At 42.8% G+C, this 25,591-nt stretch overlaps 1 protein-coding gene across 3 annotated transcripts in view; it reads left to right on the top strand.

Annotated features, from left to right (window-relative positions):
• The first annotated feature begins 3,487 nt into the window (after positions 1 to 3,487).
• Positions 3,488 to 25,591, top strand: part of LOC135388585 (A disintegrin and metalloproteinase with thrombospondin motifs 7-like) — a 143,678-nt gene continuing 121,574 nt past the window's right edge. Inside the window, exons 1-2 of one of the 3 annotated variants that reach the window (XM_064618210.1) lie at positions 3,488 to 3,564; positions 3,637 to 3,717. In XM_064618210.1, coding sequence (XP_064474280.1) covers positions 3,651 to 3,717 — 67 coding nt within the window. In that variant the 5' untranslated portion in view covers positions 3,488 to 3,564; positions 3,637 to 3,650. Of the gene's footprint in view, positions 3,718 to 25,591 lie in introns of all 3 variants that reach the window. The other 2 variants (XM_064618212.1, XM_064618211.1) reach the window with 2 other exon arrangements.

Genomic DNA, 25,591 nt, shown 5'->3' with positions numbered 1-25,591 from the left:
ACAATTGTCAACAGAGATAACCGTAGATTTCAAATAACACTCTAGAATACTGAGAAAATCATCACAGGAAAGACCAACCTCAGACTGAAAAACAACCAACTGATCTTCAATAAAATGTTTGACTGTCCTGAGTAGAACCTTTACGTTCAGCGAGTAATACAAATCTTTTATATCAAGGGAAAACATAGTTACCAGAGCACCGTGGAAGGGCTCTAAGCTCTCGATCAGTTCCTCAGAATTCCGTAGTGATAGAGAACCAGGAAGCTGTAGAACTTTTAGTCCGCGTTGGAGAAATTTTGCAACGAGTTTCTGCCAGGTACCAATTTCACTCACAACGACACGAAGAGGCATCTGCGGTTTGTGGTCTTTTAAAAGGAACTTGACGGATAGCTCAGAGCACTTGCAGTTTACAACAAGTTTGGACATTTGGTGGTTCGCCTTGGCGAAAATGCTTACAATAGAGGACTTGTACTTTTGTAACGAACCCCGAAACGGAGTGAAAAGATCACCAATAGCAGAATTGACCTTGTTCAAGTATATTGCACTGGGCAAAACAGCAAATTTACCAGACTTATCACATTGAAGTAACATGGCGTCAATGGAAAAAAGTTCATCCTTAACATTCCTGATCTGCTTCAAATGAGGTGATGGGCCGTTAGTATTGGGGGTTAGTATTGGGATTGAGGTGATGGGCCGTTAGTGCCGGGATGTTCTGGACGTTTGGTGCTTATGAGCAGCTTCTCCCCTCCTGCTCATTTCCACCAAACGGTCAAAACCACCAACATTTTTTCGGTGCATATGGGCGTTTGGAGGTTTTGAGCGTTTGGAGGTTATGAGCATTTGGTGCTTATGAGCTACTACCGTCAAATCATCGTATCACGTAACAGCCAGATGCTGGCTGACACGGTGTCAGGCAACATCTTCAAAATCCGCAACTTTCAGCGACTATAGAGGGCGCTTCGCGTTTCTCAAAATGGCGGTGGAGAGGTGATCGCGGAGTTGTTGTGTTTTATTCATATGCGTAGTTGTTTCGCTGGGTCGCGTTCAATCGTGAGGTCATGGCATGACATAAAACCTGAAAAGAAGAGGCTGAGAGCTTACTTCAAGTGCTATTTTCGCTCACATATGTGATAACGATTCGACCCGATCAGGGTACGTTCTGCGAAGACAGGCGTGGGTGTGCGGTGGAAGAAGAAGCCGTCCTCAAAGCAGCCCATGTAATCTACTGCGGGCCGTATCGCGTGAAAATGGCAACAGTATGTTTATCAGCTTGGTTCTTCAGACAAGCAATCTCAAAAGTCCGCCGCAAAACATTAGTGTCGCTGTGGACAACACGTCAGCTGTTGAGGTAAGCCGGCTTATCTTGACGTTCTCTGCAGTGCGGCAGATTAACAAGTAACAATTTTATTGTGCCGCAGGTGTTCATGCACATGCAGAGCGTGAGGAAGGCCTTGAAGACATTCAACATGATTTCATCAAATCATCTCCATGCTACGCTCTACATGCTGAAGAGATGCTTTAATCCAACCATGCGTCAGCTAACCTGAGGACCACCCACACGAACGATACTGACAGTGCGAATAGTGAAGCCTTCATCAATAACATATTATCTTACTTCGTATCTAGTGTTGTAAACAAACAGCTTTCCATCAAGTATAGGATTTTACGACATTGGTCATTTTAAAATTTACAAATGCTCACTACAAGAGGCCAAACAACAACTTTATTGCGAGATGATGGATGGGGAGCGATACTAACGTACCCATCTTGAATGTGAATGGAATTAAGGGTGATCGTGCCACCGACGCCGTGAATTAAGCTTTTTATTTAAGGATTTATTTAAGTATCAGTATTTAAATATAAATAAAAAGAGGTATCTAAATACTCTGCATCAATACTTTCAATATGAATATTTAAACACAAAATATAAACACAATATTTAAATACCGTAAATACTACCATAAATACTGTGAGGAAGATGTCACCTGGAACTACAGAAATAACGATCATCATAACAGCAAATCATCAAGGAACGGTGCCATTTATTTGTTAGATCATCATGGCGATTTTAATATCAGTACTATCTCGAAGATATCATCTTCTGAGAAAAAACTTGCATCGAAGATATCTTCTAGGCGTCTTCTGTTCGACCGTAGAATCTGATTCACAAAGAACAAACAACAACAACTTTATCTGATGATGATGAAGAGCTTCATCACCAGGGCGATACTCTGCCCCATTGGTGGTGGTGTAAATGTATCGTACCAAATCTGACCTGTTTTTGGCGCTGTATGGCCTTCGTCACTTTTGCGCAAAATAACGCCCAAAAAACAAATAATCAATCAATCAAACTAAATCTGACGTTTTTAAATCTGAACGAATCATATCACCGTATCAACGTATCACATCACCGCCATAGGTGAGCACTGTTGTAGTTTATACTTGGCTTTGGAAGCGTGTCTTCAAAGTTGGAAATCGTCCTCGGCTGCCGTGAGTTTGTTCGTACTTTCGTGACTATTCGAGGCCCCCTGCTATGGAGCTAGTAGCAGGAGCTCTGTCATTTTCTTCTTCTCTCCAGACATCTCTTTGGACACCCACCTTAGCTTAAAAAAAGGTGGGATACCGTTGCAAGGACGGCACCGTCTTCAGCATTCAGATACATGTGAAATCTGTCTTGAAGACCCTTCAGAAGTGCCGAACACGACTCGTCGCCCCAGAGTTCTTCGCGACGTAACTTCCACGTTGGGACATTAATGCAGAAATGTGTAACACAAGTTCATGTGTGCGACGTACTCATACTGGACAAAATTCACGAAGTGTGGTCCTGTCCAAAAAGAGGAAGGCGCGAATCCATGAAACACACCAGTATCTTGTGTATTTAGGAGTATTTATAAAGTAATCGCAAATATAAATACCCGAAAATTGGCATTGAAATATAATTACAAATACCTTTTTCGAGTCTGTATTTAAATACAATATATAAATAGCTGTATTTATATTTTAAATACAATGTATTTAAATACTGCCAAGCCCTGCACAGAGGTTAATATGTAGCAATGAAGAAGTAATGTAAGGCACTAGCGCTTTCTGCAATTTGCCGCGCTTGCTTGGTGCGCGTCACCATTTCGTCACACTGAAAAGGTGAGCCGCGAAGGGGAGGTGGGTTGTGTATTTTGAGAGCGTCAGTTTGTGTCCAAAAGTCGTTTGCCAGTGAAGTTTATATTATTCTTCCCTTCCAGGTAAATCAAAGTGGGGGAGGGTGCGTCACACAATTTCTTGTTTCGTTGCAGGTTCTTCTCGACATTATTTTATACGGAACTCCTCATCTATCGAAGCAAGAACTGGTACCAAGTATTGTTGTCTCCTAGGGTGGAACGGGAAACCCCCACAGAGCAACTCTGAGGCCGAAAACACTTGCAAAGTCGAACGAACGAGAGATGAAAGCAGCAGAGCGGCGCCACGCCACCTGGTGTTCGGCGCCAGCAACCTTTGATGGCGCCGTCGTGATCGCAGAATTGCAGACGACGGAGTGAGCGTCACGCGAGGTCGTCGCCGCCGCAGTTGGTGCGTATTTGGGAAGATTATGTGTTGCTGGATTGAACGGAAGGCTTACATGTGCTCCTGCATCTCTCCAAGCTGATTGTAGTGCAATGTGGATATTACATTGGATTCTGGTCACTGCCGCTGTCGGGTCAGCGCTCGGCAGTCGCCGGCTAGGTGAGTGCAAATCAATCTTCACATTGAACATGTTTCATGATCCACAGGATGAAACTGACCTGGACAATGGGTTGGAAATGCGTGCCAATCGAAATTGGGTGTCGATGAAACGTTTGTGTAACAGGCGCTTATTCGTAGCACATTTTGTCTTCGTCTTCCGCAGATAGTAATGAGTTCCGCTTTCGATAGTGAAAAATAAAACTTGGTCCGCGCGTTTAGGAAAACCCATTGCGTTTCGAAGTAAAAATAACAATCAATGCTGACAATACGTGAAAAGGCGTAGTAGGAGCCAGAATATGCAACGAGATATCCAGCATAAGTCTCAATATTTCGTTCAAAAGTCGCGCCGAAATTGTGTTCGAAAGTGGCGTCGCGTTTCGCTTCTTTGGTGAGCATTGAATTTCCATTTTTCTCGCCTTTCCTTTATATATTTCTTTCTTGCTGTCGGTGCCTAAAACGTGTGTAAGGATTGTTATACCCGCGGTGGCGGCGGCTACGAAGCTACTGGGTAGAAAAGAGAAAAAGGCAACAAACAAAATGAAACATGTAAGTGATAAGTGTAGCATATGAATTAACTTTTCTGGATGTTTCTTGCATTTTTTTTCTTCTTTCACTGTTCCTCGTTCTTTTGAAGCGCTTAACGGTTCCGTAGATAATTGCTAAAGAAAGTGAGCCGGTGACTAGAATACATAACGCGAAAGTCCGAAACTATGGACATATGTATAGGTCTTTGACCCAGTGAGGTTTATCTTGTTCCAGCATCGTCGTTTTGAAATGTCTGGACACTATTAAGTAGCGATGATACTTGAATGGTTCCTGCGGCGAAATTACACTTAGAGGAAGAATAAACAAAATACAGAAGCCGACACTGAAGATTTTTGCTTAAGTTTAATTTGTACAAGCTTTCGCGTGGAGGTCCACGCTTCCTCAGGTACCTACGCGAAAGCTTGTACAAATTAAACTTAAGCAAAAATCTTCAGTGTCGGCTTCTGTATTTTGTTTATGTGATCTACAGGACTTGACTCCCCTCTTCGTATACGCATCTAGAGGAAGAATGAAATACGCCGTGTTGTTTATTTATTTATTTATTTACGGTAGTTTAAGAGCAACAACCGAATACATCAGGTGGGAGATCCTTACGAATCGCGTTGTTACATTACGTTATAAGAAAAAAGCACGAATATCGGAAGATGATCTGCAAAATAGTGATGTACAAAAACTGAGTTCCACAATAGTAACGGTAGAAGAAAAATTATCTAAAGGACAGCGGCACAAACAGAACATTTGTGCTGTACGCGTTATATTGGGATTGGAATGGGAAATGAAAGAAAAATATGCAGATGTTAGTCCTTACCCACCACTCCAAAACGCGTTTGTGGGTAGAACAATAGAGCCAGAAAAAAGAGAACAGAAAGCACGCGTATATTATTTGGAGCCTATCCACGCCTTTGTGTTATATGCAAATGATAACCCCATCGCCACGTAGGGGAACTTGCGCCGCGCTCAACACTGCCTTTGTGCAAACTGAAAACAGCCACTGACGCAATTAAATTTGACAAGTGCGTCGCATTATTTTCAGCTTTTCACGCAAAGGTTCGTCACTTTTGACCTGGAGTGCGGAGAAGTTGCTTGGATTACTGTCACTGCCCCTTGTGCAAGATTGAGTTATTTTAGCTGCATTGCGGGTTGTCCGTTGCATTTTTCTTTCTTGTATTCCCGAGATAGAAGTTGTTGGTGCGGTGTCTTGGGATGTAGGGGACTTTTCAGCGGCGCTCATAGTAAAAGGCTGCGAAAGGCGATAGGAATATGAGGAAAAAAAGTGTAATATAACCGTGAACTTGATTAAAAGCGCTAAACCACAGAAAGATAACACACACAAACACCGAGCGCACGGTGTGTTCGTTGTCTTTCTGCGTTTTAGCGCTTTTAATCAAGATGCAATACCAACGGGCCCAGTCGGACGTTTCAGGTACTTACCAATAATAACAACTACTACTACGTGAATGATGATGGGATGACGAACTATTTATTTAGATCAGCAAGATGGCTTCATATCGTGAAGGATTTAAACGACGTTCTGGACAACAGCATATGGCCCAAAAGTCACGTACGTGGGTCATTAATATCCAGTAAAATAGGTAAATAACAACAGCAGAGCAGCACTAGTACATCTTATTGCGAACAACCTCCGAAGTTTCGGTGATCTCGTACAATTACTTAGTTCAATTCGCCCGACGGTAAGTCGCCCTTTAATGCTCCCTGGGCTGAATTGACTATGCATGGCACCGTGATTTGTTCGTCCGCGTTCCACGAAAAAGTGGTCTTCGGTCTAACAAAGGGCGAGGCATTTTCGCTCGTCTTTTAGTCTTTACATTTCATGTGCTTGTGCACCCATGACGAAAGGTATAACCATACTTGCATCACGTTTTGTCCAGTCCGCAATCACGACAGGGAGGGACTTGATCAGCTGAGGTTTCCTTTCCGTCCGAGCTGTGCAATTCACGTGTGTGCGCACGTGGCTGTTGCGTCTCTCTTTATTCCTTATCTCGACGAGCCTCTTTTTATCGACAGTTTTTCCGCTTCTTTCCCCTTCTTGCGTGCTATCTTCTGTATAGGGGGAACACGATGACGCAACGGACGTCAGCGTTTTTAACACCGTCCGTCCGCTAGTAGAGAGCTTTAGCTGTAGCGTACGCAAGGAGAAAACCTGCTCACGATGCGCCCAAACCCAAAGCTATGTTCGACGCATGCGGAGTGTGCACACGCTACTCCCTGCGTACGCATTACTAAAACTCTACTAGCCACTCATCTCAAAACCAGCGTTGCGGCTTCCTCTTAGCACATTTTGCCAGCTCGTGCCTTTGAATACTGCGCGAAATATATATTTTAATGCGTAGTAGAGCACGGCACGGGTTCGGACTTTAACGAACCGACGGAGACCGCGGGCCGTGCTTGCCGAGCTCGGGCCTGTGTTATAGAGCCCTGCACGGCCCGCGGGCCTGGCCGGGCTTGTTATGGGCTGTGTGCTCCGGGCCGGGCCGACAAAATACGCCAACACCGCGCGCCGGACCGGGCTCGGGCCAGCAAACATGTTTCCGAGAGACAGGCTCGACCGGGTCACGCAGCTAATTCCACGCAATAGTGGACTATTAGTTCATATCATCACGTGCTTGCGTCATAGTGGTGTACAGTATTGGCAAAAATAAGCAAGGGACACTGCATTGTACGTATGATTCGACCCTCTATAACATATCTCAAAGCCACTTTACATTGCTCCTGACTCCTCACGTATTTCACAAACACGTTCGCAAAGCTTGGTGAGGGGATTGGGAAGAGACTGTCGACGGTATCCTCTACATGTACAAAAACTTGGTAGTGTAACGGTAACGTTACACTACGGTAGTGCGTCCTGCATTTAATTCGGTCCCGTGCTGTTGTGGTGTCAAATCGACAGTTCTTGTATGTATGTTGCCGTGTCTTCTCTTCTTATAAATTTACTTTTAAATTTGTGTGATAAGCACTAGAAACGCGTACGTCACGTCTGGAAATACTAGGCCGCCATCTACGCGTTGAGTCACCGGGCCGGCCGTGCTGGGCCATTGGGCCGGGCCGGGCAGCATATAAACATGAAGGTCCGGGCCCGGGCCGACCCGGGCCATTTTTTGATGCGCCCGGGCCGGGTCGGGCCCTGAACAGTCGGCCCGTGCAGGGATCTACTGTGCTACACCTGTGTTGGTTATACACGGTCGACCTCTTGCTTCTCTGTGCCGTGCAGTGCTACATAACCTTCAAATTTCTGGGTCAGGGCCCCGGCCGTGAAACGTAGAAATTCTTCGAGCACGGCCCGGACTCGAGCCTGGTAGGGAGCAATAGGGGCGGGCTCGGCCGGGTAAGTCAAGGCAGGACTCGAGCTGGGCCCGGGCCTAAGAATGCGGCCCGTGCAGTGCTCTAATACGAAGCCTTTCGGTCACATAGAGAACCTGTCTCCGTTGCCATTGGTGGTTAATGGTTTTCGAACTTGATAGGGAAAGTGAGTAAATTTCTGCGCTACGATTTTCTCCGCCGATATCAGAGCGCTTCGTTCGTTTGTTTGTTTGTAACGAAAAGCATAAACAGAGGAGAAATTGAACTCGTCTCCTGCTACTCCTAACAAAAATTCTCACCCCCCCCCCTTCTAACGGGGAAAAAAAAATACTTCTCACGTGCTCTACTCGCAAGTTCTCTATTCACATGTTCGCGAATGAGAAGTCCACTATTCATATGTTCACTAGAAGTCCACTATTCACAATTATCCCAAGATCATGCACAGAGAATCCTAAAAGGTTGTGTCCATCCCACAGCTCTGAACAAATTTCACAAGTGTTCGGTGCCCAAAGTCCCAACACCTTCACTGTCTTGAAGACCCTGCTGTCTAGTCGAGCAAGTGTAGCTTTCAGAGTAGCTCTTTGAGACGCATTCCTAGTACAATGCATTATAATATGTTCACTATCCTCCACTGTTGCACAAACCGAACAATTCGATGAGTCGTCTCTGAGAACGCTTCGTAATAAATTCGCTCGTACTAATTTTGATGAAGTTGACAGCACCTGATGGGGGGGGGGGGGCAGAGTCAAACTTGTGCGTTCTGAAAGTAAAGCTGAATACTTGCTAGATAGCGAGCGCTGGACTCGAAGATATATATTTGGAAAATTTATACGCGATACGCGAACAAAGAAAAACAAAGCAGAAAAGTCGAACGCGAGAATTATTGGAATAATCTTTGCACGCTGCTACAGGGTCTTTATTGGCTGTCTAGTTGACGCGTCAACAAAGCTCAGCGATATCGCGTTTCCTTAACGGTTACAAGTTTGGATCATTACCCCTGGGAATCTGCGGCCAGCTATTTTTCTGTTGGACGTTTTATGTAACTTTCTCCGTTTTGTCCCGAAAGCCGGCGAAAAGCCGCCGTATGTATGTTCCTACAAAATAAAATAACGCGCAAATTAGAAGAAGTTAACTATAATTACTCTGTCTGCAAAAGTAAGCCATCGCTTGTATCGAGATTTCCCCACCTTTGTTTTGTGAAGTAATTTGTATATGACACCTTTACACATAGGGAGATAAATCCCTTCTTCCCGGTTTTCGGGTCGGGATCGGTGTCTCACGTGGTTTTGTGAACCGTGAGCTTCCGCCCATGCTGTTGTCCGTTCCCCAGGTCGAAGAAGGCGCGATTCAATGTCAGTAATGAATGACTTCTTCTTGTATCACTTCTGTTTTGCGGAACACTGTTGTACACTGGTACGCCGTAAATAATCTCACTCACTTCATAGATAACGATGTTTGCCCTCGTAATTAGCAGATACGGTGTATACTAAGGAACGTCACTCTGTGAAACAGCACTTGTGTGTCTGTACATTTCGGTTAACGTCTGAGAGAGAGAAAGAGGTACATGATGACGATGATATGAGGATGACTTCCGCTCATTGAGCAGAATGCTGCCATGAATGCTGAACGTCTGAATGCGGTGTATAACATCGATATTTCGGTTTGGTAATAAGTAGGGTTTGTGGTCTTCGGCATTTATTTTCAACCCATTTCGGGGGGTGCTTATCGGCATTTATATTGGAGACTACAAATCGGATTTTTTCGGCATCTATATTCCGCCCAAAAAATAAATGCCCGAATACGGGCATCTATTTATTTCGCGTGAAGGAGAGCCTATTTTGCGGGCCAAGTAACAACGAACCGAAAAGAAGTGAATTGATTCATGGTTTCATTAACAATGTCTTTTATTGCCTGTCCCAAACCAGCAAACAATGAGACTACCTCTTGTTGTAATAGATGCAAGCGTACATCATCGTGCTCGCATCTGTCATAGCGGCTCGCTCCTTGCGATTAATAACACGCAGTTTAGAGAACGCGCGCTCAACATTAGCGTTAGAAACAGGAATAACAAAGGCCATGTGCTGGAACGGGTCGTCCAAAACTGAATGAGATATATAACTACCTGAGGGGCAGGGCATGCAGCATATTCGAAAAACTCGCGCTTTATATCATCCATACGAGATTCAGCAACAGAGCTGAGGTCATCCTCCTATAAGCGCTTACGCACAACGAAACAAGGGAACAGCCTGAAGATAATGCCACGCACGAGAAATAGTCGACAAAGGGAGGTTCCAAGGGGATTTCCCTTTGCGGTTCCAGGAATGGCAGCTGTCAGGATACGAGAAATTCGTATGTTTTCGGAATATTCGGAATCTGAAAAAAATCATTCCGGGGGTGTTTTCCGGCATTTTTCGGAAAATGCCGAAAACCACGAACCCTAGTATAATAAGCCGAGGAATCGCTTTCATTTGAACCATCTTTACTATTGTTGTTATCCGTTCTCCGCTATTTTTGTTCATCGTATCACAGAATTTATAAACTGTCAACGAAAAAACGCAGGTGCTCCGTGCGAGTACTTGGTACTTTGAGTTAGAGCCTCTGTTTTTCGGACATTCCGAAATGAGGCGCGGCCCGGTTTCGAGTCCGTCAGAGAATGACTAGGCCCGCCCGTGGGGCGCTCTGCCGTCACCACGTCGTACATCCAACAAACACCGCCGCCATTATGGTAGGAATAAGGGCTTTACCGACCAAGCACCTTGTGCAGTACGGGAGCACGATAGGTGGTTCGTCCCACACACCAGCCTCCCACTTTTGCTTTTCAAAATTCACAGTGCTGAAAATGTTCCAAAAGCTGGGGGGTGGACATACATTGTTCCGAAGACAAGAAGCACACCGGCACCACAACCAATAAAAACAGTTGAAAACAGTTAATAAAACATTGTTACCCTGCACGTTTGCAACTTCAGAGATCTCTGGACCGTCTTGATAGCCGATACTTTGACGTCATGAAAGCGCTGGGCGAATGGCCTGCAATTCATCGTCACGGTGCACAGCGCTCACTCATCACCTTCGTTAAGAGCATAGCAGATATCTCGTCTTTTTAGAAGTTTCTTTTTTTCTTTACCAGACCTGGAGTAGCATGTCCCACAGTGAGCGGGCTCACCATCTCCACTTTTTTTAATAATGCTATCATCATCATCATTGTTACGTTCCGGACTGCTACGCTCTTCTCTTTAATAAATAAGGAACGGCTGATTGTCAGGCTTTTTCATTCCCAATTCCATATTTTTCATTCGATATTTTCTCTTATGTGCCCGAAACGTCATTTGCTTTCTAACTGTTTCTAAACTATTTTGTTTGTTGTGCTGCCGGTGTACCCCTTGGTTTCGAATACATAATATTTACGATGGATTGGATCCCTATTTACTTCGCACGTAATTTGTGAAGCCGCACACGCAATCCCCCGAAACGTTCCAGTTTCACACATAGTACTTAGACCCTTCCATATTAGGTACCGCGGGTTACGACGGTCCCCCATATCACGCGTTGTCGGCGAATTCGGCTATGCGGGTACGTGTAAAATGTGCTAATTCTGCTGGACTTGTATACCAGCGGCGGAGATGGGAAGAAAAGTTCACCCAGGGACTCTCCCAGCACCCCCTAGCACCCCCAAAAAGCATACAACCCCCAACATACCGACCAGAAAGGCAGCGGATATGGGCGCCCCCTCCCCCCAAGATGAAAATCCTGGGAATCTATCTCATCCTTCTTTCACCGTTTGTTAGTTTATCCTTTATTTCCTAATGCTTTTCTTTTCTTTTTTATGTAATTTATTCTTCTTTCACTTCTTTTTTTCTTTTTTCTTTGCGGAATAGCAAGCCGACGTCCCGTTTGGTTGACCTATCCCCTTCTTTTTTTTCTCCTTTGGTCTAATAAATATATGCCCCCCCCCCCCCCCCCAACGGGAATATCCCCGACCCCGTCCTTGACGCCGAGAAACGAGATTTTTTAAATATGGATTTCAGCGAATTTCTGCCCTACCGTCATCACAAACATGATGCGACCACTGTATATAATAAAAAGTACACTACAAAGCACATTGAACGAACGTTTTTTTCCTAGATGCTCATATTGCGTCATTCACCGCAGGCGAAGGAGGGCTGCCACTCGGACACAAACCAAAGGGAAAGGAGAGAAAAAAATAAAAAACCCGATTAGCACGGATGAGAGAGGAGGAGGAGGACAATGAATACGAGAGGTTCTCCTCATGTATCTGGCCGTGTACAAACGGTGAAGGACGGCCGCCTAGACGTCGCCGGATTCCCCCACCGGCGGCGTCCGGGCGCCCCGTTCCTCACGACAGATAATCGCTGCCCATATACACCAACGGCATAGACACCTTCGCCCGCCAAATTTTATGCCTTCTCTCTTTCCTCTCGAAAGGCGCGTCGAATAGCGGAGAATTAAAAAATGGCATCTTCATTGAAGAAACGCGCCCAGAAGCGGCGGCTCAACGGGGCTTCTCCCTCTTCAAATCCTAACGGGTTCTTGGCTAAATTGCTGCATAATATCGCGTGCCATACCGAGTACATACTTTAATACTTGAATTTTTGTTATTTTTTTGTAGATCGAGTTTTTTCTTTTTTCTTTTTTGCGCTCGTTTATTCGATTTTTATCTTTTTTGGAATCGTACATTTTTGACTCGCTGACGTTTTATTTGCATGGACCGTGGAACTGTAAAGTTCGTCTCAGACATTGGAATCAGAAGCGAAAGAACGCACATAAGAGAGGAGGGAGTCTTGGGGTAGCCAGTTCGACGTCGTTACGACTCACATCCTCGTATTTTTTTCTTTACCGAATCACAATAAACTCTTTGCGAGAGAAGGACTATATTTATTATAATTCGGACCCTCATTATTACTTATTATGCGCTGGGAAATTACGTAAAAGTGTACGTTCAGTAAAATCGCTTAAACGCCGAAAATGTATCGTCAGTTGCGCAATATCCACAAACTATACCTATACGCACGACACGGAATTATGATGCTTTGGGACAACATTCTTTTCTCCAGATTCCAGTAAGCAAGAACAAGGCTTGTACAGTTAATAAAGGAATATTGAAGTTACTGGGTACCAGGCAAGAAAGTAACTGAGTAAGGTGCTAAATACTAAGGAAATTAACTGGCTATTTCGAGATGCTACCAAGAATTCACTGTTAAATAAAACGCAAAGCGAAAAAGAAGAAAAAAAAAACAGAGACTGTTATAAATAGTCTCGCTATTTTTCCGCGATATCTTCTTGGTGCATTCTGTCCTTCTCGCTCTGTGCCAGTGCTCGCTACGACATAGCCCATGACTCTATGAAACACCGGTCCTCTCCCCTGACCTTTAAAGACTTCGAGCGTTCACCAGTAACTCCCTTCAGACCAACACATTGTCCGGCGTAGCCACTGAACCTAATGTACTGCCCTGTACCACGGAATATCTGAGATAAAATGAATGCACATGTAAGGGGGGGGGGGGCATAGCGCCCAACTAAACACGCGACGTTAATCTTTCTCTCCATCTTCCTGTCTCGAGAAAAACAAATAATAAATTATAAAATGAGAAAAATATAAGTACTATATGTGATTTACATTTGGTTAGAACATCCTCTTCACATAGTGATCATCTTGATGAACTCAACGTTCCTTTCTTTTTCTAAGTTGGCGCATTTAAGTTCGAAACGTTGTGATTGGCCTTCGCTCGGGCGGTCGTGACGAAGCAAGTGATGTATATTTATCGCCCGTGACGAACTAAAGAAAAGTTTAGCTTCGCGGACCCCGATGCTGTTATTGAGCAAAATGCATCTTCGTGCCGGTATGTGATTAAAAGGAAGACGACGAATTGCCTTTCTTCTTCTTCTGGATCGTTTTTTTTATACAGGGTTTCGGCTCCGCTGCTTTGCTCTTCCACAGTAACCCACTCTTTCCACTCCCTGGAGAGTTCCGTGACGGACAGTGCCGTGGGCGTACAGAGCCGGTTCACACAGCTCAAGCACAGCCTCGCACTGGCGCTCCGTGGTAGCACGATCGTATCGGTTTTCAAAGCGGATGAGCAAGTACAGTCTGCCATTGTCATTTGCTCCGACATAGTAGCTCTGCCTCCTAGGCAACAAGCAGTGCATCACCACCGACGCTCTATGGGAAATTTTCCATGGGAAAATATGGGAAAATTTCTCTATTCGTTAGCCTGAGCCCTCAGTATACGCTTACATCCCAATTTTCGTCCCAATTACACTAATAGTCTTTTAGAAAATTTAAATTGAAAATTACGCGCAACACCGTGGCGTAGTGCTCAGCAACCTCGCACTGCACGTGAGGTACGGCAGAAAACTGCATTGCATGCGGACAACACTGGGCCTAAAACGAAAGAAGTTGGCTACGTAGCCATTACTATCAGCAGATCACTCGGGCTCGGGAACATAGATTACTGTTGCTTGACGAATTAGGAATTACTTCCCACCAGACGTCGCCCCGAGCCGTTTTACCGTAATTTTGGTAGCAAATTAAAAATATTAAGCGCTCTCTATAACATTTGTACCCGGAATCATTGGTACGAGGGTATCACATTAAAAATGTCTTCACGTCTTCACGTCTCACTCTTCTGTGGTGAGAACAATTGAGAAAGGGGTAATGCTTTTCATTGACAAGTGCTTGCACGTTGTACGGCATGGCCAGTTCCTTGCTTACTCACGGATATAAAATGAAACAAACGGAACGGAATAATTCGCGTTTTAACACTGCGCATTTAACATAATTTTAGCATAACATTTAACATAATTTGCGCGCACAAACAATCGGCTGTGCTCAGTGGCGTAGCCATGAGGAGGGGGGGGGGGGTTCAGGTTCAACCCCCGAAATCTTACCTTTGGTAGTGCATTTGGGAGAGGGAAACGAGAGTGAAATCCTCCTTCCCCATGTAGAGTCTCCGTTGAACCCCTCCCGAAATATTTTTCTGGCATACGGCGGGAATTCTAAAAAGAAGCCACGAAGAAATGCAAATTCTCTATGCCAGCAATAAATAAGTGAAAATCTGAAACGAGGCGTGCGCACTTTCTTGTCCTTTCGTCTTTCATTCGTCGTATAATAACTGAAAACACGCATACTCTGGTACCTGAGAGGAAAAGCATTTAAACAGCGACACGAAGCTTCCTGTACGGAAGAAATCACTTACTTGGCCTGTACTGGCTTATACGCGCTTTTTTTGTATCTCTCTGGTAGATCTAGCCCTCGTGCTTTAGTGGCTACGATGATGGCATTCCACGCCGAGACTGGGAGGTGACCCGGGTTGGTTCCAGCTGTGCTGTCTTAGTGGGGTTTTCCTCAGACACTTTTAAGACAAATATTGACAGAATTTCCTGTAAAGTCGGCCCAGGACGCACGACCCCCCGCGATAGCCGTTGCCTGCCTGAGCGTGGCTACGGCAAGCAGTTCATCATTGTCACTTTATGGTGTCTCACTTGAACTCTGCAAATGGTTTTCTTGCTATCTTTGCGGCCGGTATAACATTGTTCGATACAAAGATGAATATTCTCATCCGTACTACATGACATCTGGTATGCCCCAGGGATCTACCCTGGGACCATTACTATTTAACGTGTTTGCTAACGACTTGCCAACCTGTGTACGAAACTGTCACGTCCTACAATATGCTGAGTTATTTCGAGTCATTGATAAGAGTCACGACTGTATCGCTCTGCAAGATGACATTTCACGGATCCGTCGTTGGTGCTCAAACAATTTGCTTAACCTGAACATTTCTAAGACAGCCGCATCCATGTCACTATACTTACTCCCTCGACTCTGTTCATATTAGACGTGAATCGTCCATAAAAGACTTGGGCCTTCATCTTGACACTTGACTTTCCACACGCAAGTAACTCGCTTGCGCACTTCTGCGATGCGTAAGCTCGGCATCATCTCGCGGATCATGAGGAAAGGAGAACAGTCCTTGACGTTTCGTTTTCGCTGACCTTCACACCTCGTATAGGCCGAGAGAGGAGAGATCGAAACAGTTTGGAGACCTTCTGCTCCTGTCTTATAAGCTAGTTCCCATAGTTCAAAGCAGCATTAAGCTCTCTGGGATTGTCGTCTATCAATAAGGAGTAAAGTAGTACTTGGAAGCAGGGAAGAGTAACTGACGTATAGTTTCGTTACAATTTCCATTTTCGTTACTGCTATATTTTTGTTTCCGTTACCAGTTTCTGATACCAACTTCTCAATTTCGTTTCCGTTATATATCCGGAACACGGGTCACTATAGGATTTTATTTGATTGATTTTATTGTATTTATCCGTATATTGTTTATGGTACGGGATTGTACCAATCAAATTTGGGGCTTAATATGAGCTCATATAAAAATAATATAAAAAATATCTTAAGCTGGTTTTACAGAATGTATACATGAAATCCGGATTTCGGAGTTTGAGTCCCGTACCATTTTCCCCTTTTGCACCCTAAGAGGTCGCGTTTTACAAAATCGCTTCCAAAATGGCACTCGAAAGGGCCAGATGGCCGATTTCATCAACTTCGGGGCTTTGATATAACTTTGATATAACAATAATATTAAAGATGTCCAAAGCTGATTTTGTAATTTGTATATCTGAAAGTAAGATCACGGGGTTTGAACCCCGTATCTTGTTCCACTGTTGCAGCCTGAGAGGTCGTGTTTGACAAAATCGCTTCCAAAACGGCACTCGAAATGGCCAAATGGCCAATTTCGTCAACTTCGGGGCTTAATATATTTTGATATAACAATAATATTAAAAATGTCCTAAGCTAATTTTGGAATATGTATATGTGAAAGTAAGATCACGGGGTTTGAACCCCGTATATTGTTCCCCTGTTGCAGCCTGGGAGGTCGTGTTTGACAAAATCGCTTCCAAAACGGCACTCGAAATGGCCAAATGGCCAATTTCGTCAACTTCGGGGCTTAATATATTTTGATATAACAATAATATTAAAAATGTCCTAAGCTAATTTTGGAATATGTATATGTGAAAGTAAGATCACGGGGTTTGAACCCCGTATCTTGTTCCCCTGTTGCAGCCTGAGAGGTCGTGTTTGACAAAATCGCTTCCAAAACGGCACTCGAAATGGCCAAATGGCCAATTTCATCAACTTCGGGGCTTAATATATTTTGATATAACAATAATATTAAAAATGTCCAAAGCTGATTTTGTAATTTGTATATCTGAAAGTAAGATCACGGGGTTTGAACCCCGTATCTTGTTCCACTGTTGCAGCCTGAGAGGTCGTGTTTGACAAAATCGCTTCCAAAACGGCACTCGAAATGGCCAAATGGCCAATTTCGTCAACTTCGGGGCTTAATATATTTTGATATAACAATAATATTAAAAATGTCCTAAGCTAATTTTGGAATATGTATATGTGAAAGTAAGATCACGGGGTTTGAACCCCGTATCTTGTTCCCCTGTTGCAGCCTGAGAGGTCGTGTTTGACAAAATCGCTTCCAAAACGGCACTCGAAATGGCCAAATGGCCAATTTCGTCAACTTCGGGGCTTAATATATTTTGATATAACAATAATATTAAAAATGTCCTAAGCTAATTTTGGAATATGTATATGTGAAAGTAAGATCACGGGGTTTGAACCCCGTATCTTGTTCCCCTGTTGCAGCCTGAGAGGTCGTGTTTGACAAAATCGCTTCCAAAACGGCACTCGAAATGGCCAAATGGCCAATTTCATCAACTTCGGGGCTTAATATATTTTGATATAACAATAATATTAAAGGTGTCCAAAGCTGATTTTGTAATTTGTATATCTGAAAGTAAGATCACGGGGTTTGAACCCCGTATCTTGTTCCCCTGTTGCATCCTGAGAGGTCGCGTCTGACAAAATCGCTTCCAAAACGGCACTCGAAATGGCCAAATGGCCAATTTCATCAACTTCGGGGCTTAATATATTTTGATATAACAATAATATTAAAGATGTCCAAAGCTGATTTTGTAATTTGTATATCTGAAAGTAAGATCACGGGGTTTGAACCCCGTATCTTGTTCCCCTGTTGCAGCCCGAGAGGTCGTGTTTGACAAAATCGCTTCCAAAACGGCACTCGAAATGGCCAAATGGCCAATTTCGTCAACTTCGGGGCTTAATAACATTTGATATAACAACATATTTTGATTAACACATTTGATATAACAATAATATTAAAAATGTTCTAAGCTAATTTTGGAAATGTGAAAGTAAGATCACGGGGTTTGAACCCCGTATCTTGTTCCCCTGTTGCATCCTGAGAGGTCGCGTCTGACAAAATCGCTTCCAAAACGGCACTCGAAATGGCCAAATGGCCAATTTCGTCAACTTCGGGGCTTAATAACATTTGATATAACAATAATATTAAAAATGTCCTAAGCTAATTTTGGAATATGTATATGTGAAAGTAAGATCACGGGGTTTGAACCCCGTATCTTGTTCCCCTGTTGCATCCTGAGAGGTCGCGTCTGACAAAATCGCTTCCAAAACGGCACTCGAAATGGCCAAATGGCCAATTTCGTCAACTTCGGGGCTTAATATCATTTGACATAAAAATAATATTAAAGATGTCCTAAGCTGATTTTGTAATATGTATATGTGAAAGTAAGATCATGTGGTTAGAACCCCGTATCTTCCCCTCTTGCACCCTGAGAGGTCGCGTTTGACAAAATCGCTTCCAAAACGGCCCTCGAAATGGCCAAATGGCCAATTTCGTCAACTTCGGGGCTTAATATATTTCGATATAACAGTAATATTAAAAATGTCCAAAGCTGATTTTGTAATTGTAATTTGTATATCTGAAAGTAAGATCACGGGGTTTGAACCCCGTATCTTGTTCCCCTGTTGCAGCCTGAGAGGTCGTGTTTGACAAAATCGCTTCCAAAACGGCACTCGAAATGGCCAAATGGCCAATTTCGTCAACTTCGGGGCTTAATAACATTTGATATAACAATAATATTAAAATTGTCCTAAGCTAATTTTGGAATATGTATATGTGAAAGTAAGATCACGGGGTTTGAACCCCGTATCTTGTTCCCCTGTTGCATCCTGAGAGGTCGCGTCTGAGAAAATCGCTTCCAAAACGGCACTCGAAATGGCCAAATGGCCAATTTCGTCAACTTCGGGGCTTAATAACATTTGATATAACAATAATATTAAGATTGTCCTAAGCTAATTTTGGAATATGTATATGTGAAAGTAAGATCACGGGGTTTGAACCTCGTATCTTGTTCCCCTGTTGCATCCTGAGAGGTCGCGTCTGACAAAATCGCTTCCAAAACGGCACTCTAAATGGCCAAGTGGCCAATTTCGTCAACTTCGGGGCTTAATATCATTTGACATAAAAATAATATTAAAGATGTCCTAAGCTGATTTTGTAATATGTATGTGTGAAAGTAAGATCACGGGGTTTGAACCCCGTATCTTGTTCCCCTGTTGCATCCTGAGAGGTCGTGTTTGACAAAATCGCTTCCAAAACGGCACTCGAAATGGCCAAATGGCCAATTTCGTCAACTTCGGGGCTTAATATATTTTGATATAACAATATTATTAAAAATGTCCAAAGCTGATTTTGTGATTTGTATATCTGAAAGTAAGATCACGGGGTTTGAACCCCGTATCTTGTTCCCCTGTTGCAGCCTGAGAGGTCGTGTTTGACAAAATCGCTTCCAAAACGGCACTCGAAATGGCCATTTGGCCAATTTCGTCAACTTCGGGGCTTAATATATTTTGATATAACAATAATATTAAAAATGTCCTAAGCTAATTTTGGAATATGTATATGTGAAAGTAAGATCACGGGGTTTGAACCCCGTATCTTGTTCCCCTGTTGCAGCCTGAGAGGTCGTGTTTGACAAAATCACTTCCAAAACGGCACTCGAAATGGCCAAATGGCCAATTTCGTCAACTTCGGGGCTTAATATATTTTGATATAACAATAATATTAAAAATGTCCAAAGCTGATTTTGTAATTTGTATATCTGAAAGTAAGATCACGGGGTTTGAACCCCGTATCTTGTTCCCCTGTTGCAGCATGAGAGGTCGCGTCTGACAAAATCGCTTCCAAAACGGCACTCGAAATGGCCAAATGGCCAATTTCGTCAACTTCGGGGCTTAATAACATTTGATATAACAATAATATTAAAAATGTCCTGAGCTAATTTTGGAATATGTATATGTGAAAGTAAGATCACGGGGTTTGAACCTCGTATCTTGTTCCCCTGTTGCATCCTGAGAGGTCGCGTCTGACAAAATCGCTTCCAAAACGGCACTCTAAATGGCCAAGTGGCCAATTTCGTCAACTTCGGGGCTTAATATCATTTGACATAAAAATAATATTAAAGATGTCCTAAGCTGATTTTGTAATATGTATGTGTGAAAGTAAGATCACGGGGTTTGAACCCCGTATCTTGTTCCCCTGTTGCATCCTGAGAGGTCGTGTTTGACAAAATCGCTTCCAAAACGGCACTCGAAATGGCCAAATGGCCAATTTCGTCAACTTCGGGGCTTAATATATTTTGATATAACAATATTATTAAAAATGTCCAAAGCTGATTTTGTGATTTGTATATCTGAAAGTAAGATCACGGGGTTTGAACCCCGTATCTTGTTCCCCTGTTGCAGCCTGAGAGGTCGTGTTTGACAAAATCGCTTCCAAAACGGCACTCGAAATGGCCATTTGGCCAATTTCGTCAACTTCGGGGCTTAATATATTTTGATATAACAATAATATTAAAAATGTCCTAAGCTAATTTTGGAATATGTATATGTGAAAGTAAGATCACGGGGTTTGAACCCCGTATCTTGTTCCCCTGTTGCAGCCTGAGAGGTCGTGTTTGACAAAATCACTTCCAAAACGGCACTCGAAATGGCCAAATGGCCAATTTCGTCAACTTCGGGGCTTAATATATTTTGATATAACAATAATATTAAAAATGTCCAAAGCTGATTTTGTAATTTGTATATCTGAAAGTAAGATCACGGGGTTTGAACCCCGTATCTTGTTCCCCTGTTGCAGCATGAGAGGTCGCGTCTGACAAAATCGCTTCCAAAACGGCACTCGAAATGGCCAAATGGCCAATTTCGTCAACTTCGGGGCTTAATAACATTTGATATAACAATAATATTAAAAATGTCCTGAGCTAATTTTGGAATATGTATATGTGAAAGTAAGATCACGGGGTTTGAACCCCGTATCTTGTTCCCCTGTTGCATCCTGAGAGGTCGCGTCTGACAAAATCGCTTCCAAAACGGCACTCGAAATGGCCAAATGGCCAATTTCGTCAACTTCGGGGCTTAATATCATTTGACATAAAAATAATATTAAAGATGTCCTAAGCTGATTTTGTAATATGTATATGTGAAAGTAAGATCATGTGGTTAGAACCCCGTATCTTCCCCTCTTGCACCCTGAGAGGTCGCGTTTGACAAAATCGCTTCCAAAACGGCCCTCGAAATGGCCAAATGGCCAATTTCGTCAACTTCGGGGCTTAATATATTTCGATATAACAGTAATATTAAAAATGTCCAAAGCTGATTTTGTAATTTGTATATCTGAAAGTAAGATCACGGGGTTTGAACCCCGTATCTTGTTCCCCTGTTGCAGGCTGAGAGGTCGTGTTTGACAAAATCGCTTCCAAAACGGCACTCGAAATGGCCAAATGGCCAATTTCGTCAACTTCGGGGCTTAATATATTTCGATATAACAGTAATATTAAAAATGTCCAAAGCTGATTTTGTAATTTGTATATCTGAAAGTAAGATCACGGGGTTTGAACCCCGTATCTTGTTCCCCTGTTGCAGCCTGAGAGGTCGTGTTTGACAAAATCGCTTCCAAAACGGCACTCGAAATGGCCAAATGGCCAATTTCGTCAACTTCGGGGCTTAATAACATTTGATATAACAATAATATTAAAATTGTCCTAAGCTAATTTTGGAATATGTATATGTGAAAGTAAGATCACGGGGTTTGAACCCCGTATCTTGTTCCCCTGTTGCATCCTGAGAGGTCGCGTCTGAGAAAATCGCTTCCAAAACGGCACTCGAAATGGCCAAATGGCCAATTTCGTCAACTTCGGGGCTTCATAACATTTGATATAACAATAATATTAAAATTGTCCTAAGCTAATTTTGGAATATGTATATGTGAAAGTAAGATCACGGGGTTTGAACCCCGTATCTTGTTCCCCTGTTGCATCCTGAGAGGTCGCGTCTGACAAAATCGCTTCCAAAACGGCACTCTAAATGGCCAAGTGGCCAATTTCGTCAACTTCGGGGCTTAATATCATTTGACATAAAAATAATATTAAAGATGTCCTAAGCTGATTTTGTAATATGTATATGTGAAAGTAAGATCACGGGGTTTGAACCCCGTATCTTGTTCCCCTGTTGCATCCTGAGAGGTCGTGTTTGACAAAATCGCTTCCAAAACGGCACTCGAAATGGCCAAATGGCCAATTTCGTCAACTTCGGGGCTTAATATATTTTGATATAACAATAATATTAAAAATGTCCAAAGCTGATTTTGTAATTTGTATATCTGAAAGTAAGATCACGGGGTTTGAACCCCGTATCTTGTTCCACTGTTGCAGCCTGAGAGGTCGTGTTTGACAAAATCGCTTCCAAAACGGCACTCGAAATGGCCAAATGGCCAATTTCGTCAACTTCGGGGCTTAATATATTTTGATATAACAATAATATTAAAAATGTCCTAAGCTAATTTTGGAATATGTATATGTGAAAGTAAGATCACGGGGTTTGAACCCCGTATCTTGTTCCCCTGTTGCAGCCTGAGAGGTCGTGTTTGACAAAATCGCTTCCAAAACGGCACTCGAAATGGCCAAATGGCCAATTTCGTCAACTTCGGGGCTTAATATATTTTGATATAACAATAATATTAAAAATGTCCTAAGCTAATTTTGGAATATGTATATGTGAAAGTAAGATCACGGGGTTTGAACCCCGTATCTTGTTCCCCTGTTGCAGCCTGAGAGGTCGTGTTTGACAAAATCGCTTCCAAAACGGCACTCGAAATGGCCAAATGGCCAATTTCATCAACTTCGGGGCTTAATATATTTTGATATAACAATAATATTAAAGGTGTCCAAAGCTGATTTTGTAATTTGTATATCTGAAAGTAAGATCACGGGGTTTGAACCCCGTATCTTGTTCCCCTGTTGCATCCTGAGAGGTCGCGTCTGACAAAATCGCTTCCAAAACGGCACTCGAAATGGCCAAATGGCCAATTTCATCAACTTCGGGGCTTAATATATTTTGATATAACAATAATATTAAAGATGTCCAAAGCTGATTTTGTAATTTGTATATCTGAAAGTAAGATCACGGGGTTTGAACCCCGTATCTTGTTCCCCTGTTGCAGCCCGAGAGGTCGTGTTTGACAAAATCGCTTCCAAAACGGCACTCGAAATGGCCAAATGGCCAATTTCGTCAACTTCGGGGCTTAATAACATTTGATATAACAACATATTTTGATTAACACATTTGATATAACAATAATATTAAAAATGTTCTAAGCTAATTTTGGAAATGTGAAAGTAAGATCACGGGGTTTGAACCCCGTATCTTGTTCCCCTGTTGCATCCTGAGAGGTCGCGTCTGACAAAATCGCTTCCAAAACGGCACTCGAAATGGCCAAATGGCCAATTTCGTCAACTTCGGGGCTTAATAACATTTGATATAACAATAATATTAAAAATGTCCTAAGCTAATTTTGGAATATGTATATGTGAAAGTAAGATCACGGGGTTTGAACCCCGTATCTTGTTCCCCTGTTGCATCCTGAGAGGTCGCGTCTGACAAAATCGCTTCCAAAACGGCACTCGAAATGGCCAAATGGCCAATTTCGTCAACTTCGGGGCTTAATATCATTTGACATAAAAATAATATTAAAGATGTCCTAAGCTGATTTTGTAATATGTATATGTGAAAGTAAGATCATGTGGTTAGAACCCCGTATCTTCCCCTCTTGCACCCTGAGAGGTCGCGTTTGACAAAATCGCTTCCAAAACGGCCCTCGAAATGGCCAAATGGCCAATTTCGTCAACTTCGGGGCTTAATATATTTCGATATAACAGTAATATTAAAAATGTCCAAAGCTGATTTTGTAATTGTAATTTGTATATCTGAAAGTAAGATCACGGGGTTTGAACCCCGTATCTTGTTCCCCTGTTGCAGCCTGAGAGGTCGTGTTTGACAAAATCGCTTCCAAAACGGCACTCGAAATGGCCAAATGGCCAATTTCGTCAACTTCGGGGCTTAATAACATTTGATATAACAATAATATTAAAATTGTCCTAAGCTAATTTTGGAATATGTATATGTGAAAGTAAGATCACGGGGTTTGAACCCCGTATCTTGTTCCCCTGTTGCATCCTGAGAGGTCGCGTCTGAGAAAATCGCTTCCAAAACGGCACTCGAAATGGCCAAATGGCCAATTTCGTCAACTTCGGGGCTTAATAACATTTGATATAACAATAATATTAAGATTGTCCTAAGCTAATTTTGGAATATGTATATGTGAAAGTAAGATCACGGGGTTTGAACCTCGTATCTTGTTCCCCTGTTGCATCCTGAGAGGTCGCGTCTGACAAAATCGCTTCCAAAACGGCACTCTAAATGGCCAAGTGGCCAATTTCGTCAACTTCGGGGCTTAATATCATTTGACATAAAAATAATATTAAAGATGTCCTAAGCTGATTTTGTAATATGTATGTGTGAAAGTAAGATCACGGGGTTTGAACCCCGTATCTTGTTCCCCTGTTGCATCCTGAGAGGTCGTGTTTGACAAAATCGCTTCCAAAACGGCACTCGAAATGGCCAAATGGCCAATTTCGTCAACTTCGGGGCTTAATATATTTTGATATAACAATATTATTAAAAATGTCCAAAGCTGATTTTGTGATTTGTATATCTGAAAGTAAGATCACGGGGTTTGAACCCCGTATCTTGTTCCCCTGTTGCAGCCTGAGAGGTCGTGTTTGACAAAATCGCTTCCAAAACGGCACTCGAAATGGCCATTTGGCCAATTTCGTCAACTTCGGGGCTTAATATATTTTGATATAACAATAATATTAAAAATGTCCTAAGCTAATTTTGGAATATGTATATGTGAAAGTAAGATCACGGGGTTTGAACCCCGTATCTTGTTCCCCTGTTGCAGCCTGAGAGGTCGTGTTTGACAAAATCACTTCCAAAACGGCACTCGAAATGGCCAAATGGCCAATTTCGTCAACTTCGGGGCTTAATATATTTTGATATAACAATAATATTAAAAATGTCCAAAGCTGATTTTGTAATTTGTATATCTGAAAGTAAGATCACGGGGTTTGAACCCCGTATCTTGTTCCCCTGTTGCAGCATGAGAGGTCGCGTCTGACAAAATCGCTTCCAAAACGGCACTCGAAATGGCCAAATGGCCAATTTCGTCAACTTCGGGGCTTAATAACATTTGATATAACAATAATATTAAAAATGTCCTGAGCTAATTTTGGAATATGTATATGTGAAAGTAAGATCACGGGGTTTGAACCTCGTATCTTGTTCCCCTGTTGCATCCTGAGAGGTCGCGTCTGACAAAATCGCTTCCAAAACGGCACTCTAAATGGCCAAGTGGCCAATTTCGTCAACTTCGGGGCTTAATATCATTTGACATAAAAATAATATTAAAGATGTCCTAAGCTGATTTTGTAATATGTATGTGTGAAAGTAAGATCACGGGGTTTGAACCCCGTATCTTGTTCCCCTGTTGCATCCTGAGAGGTCGTGTTTGACAAAATCGCTTCCAAAACGGCACTCGAAATGGCCAAATGGCCAATTTCGTCAACTTCGGGGCTTAATATATTTTGATATAACAATATTATTAAAAATGTCCAAAGCTGATTTTGTGATTTGTATATCTGAAAGTAAGATCACGGGGTTTGAACCCCGTATCTTGTTCCCCTGTTGCAGCCTGAG

This window comes from Ornithodoros turicata, chromosome 3 (assembly GCF_037126465.1).
Source record: "Ornithodoros turicata isolate Travis chromosome 3, ASM3712646v1, whole genome shotgun sequence".
Taxonomy (NCBI): Eukaryota; Metazoa; Arthropoda; class Arachnida; order Ixodida; family Argasidae; genus Ornithodoros; species Ornithodoros turicata.
The sequence above is the reverse complement of the archived record's forward strand: the minus strand, read 5'-3'. Positions and strand labels throughout refer to the sequence as shown.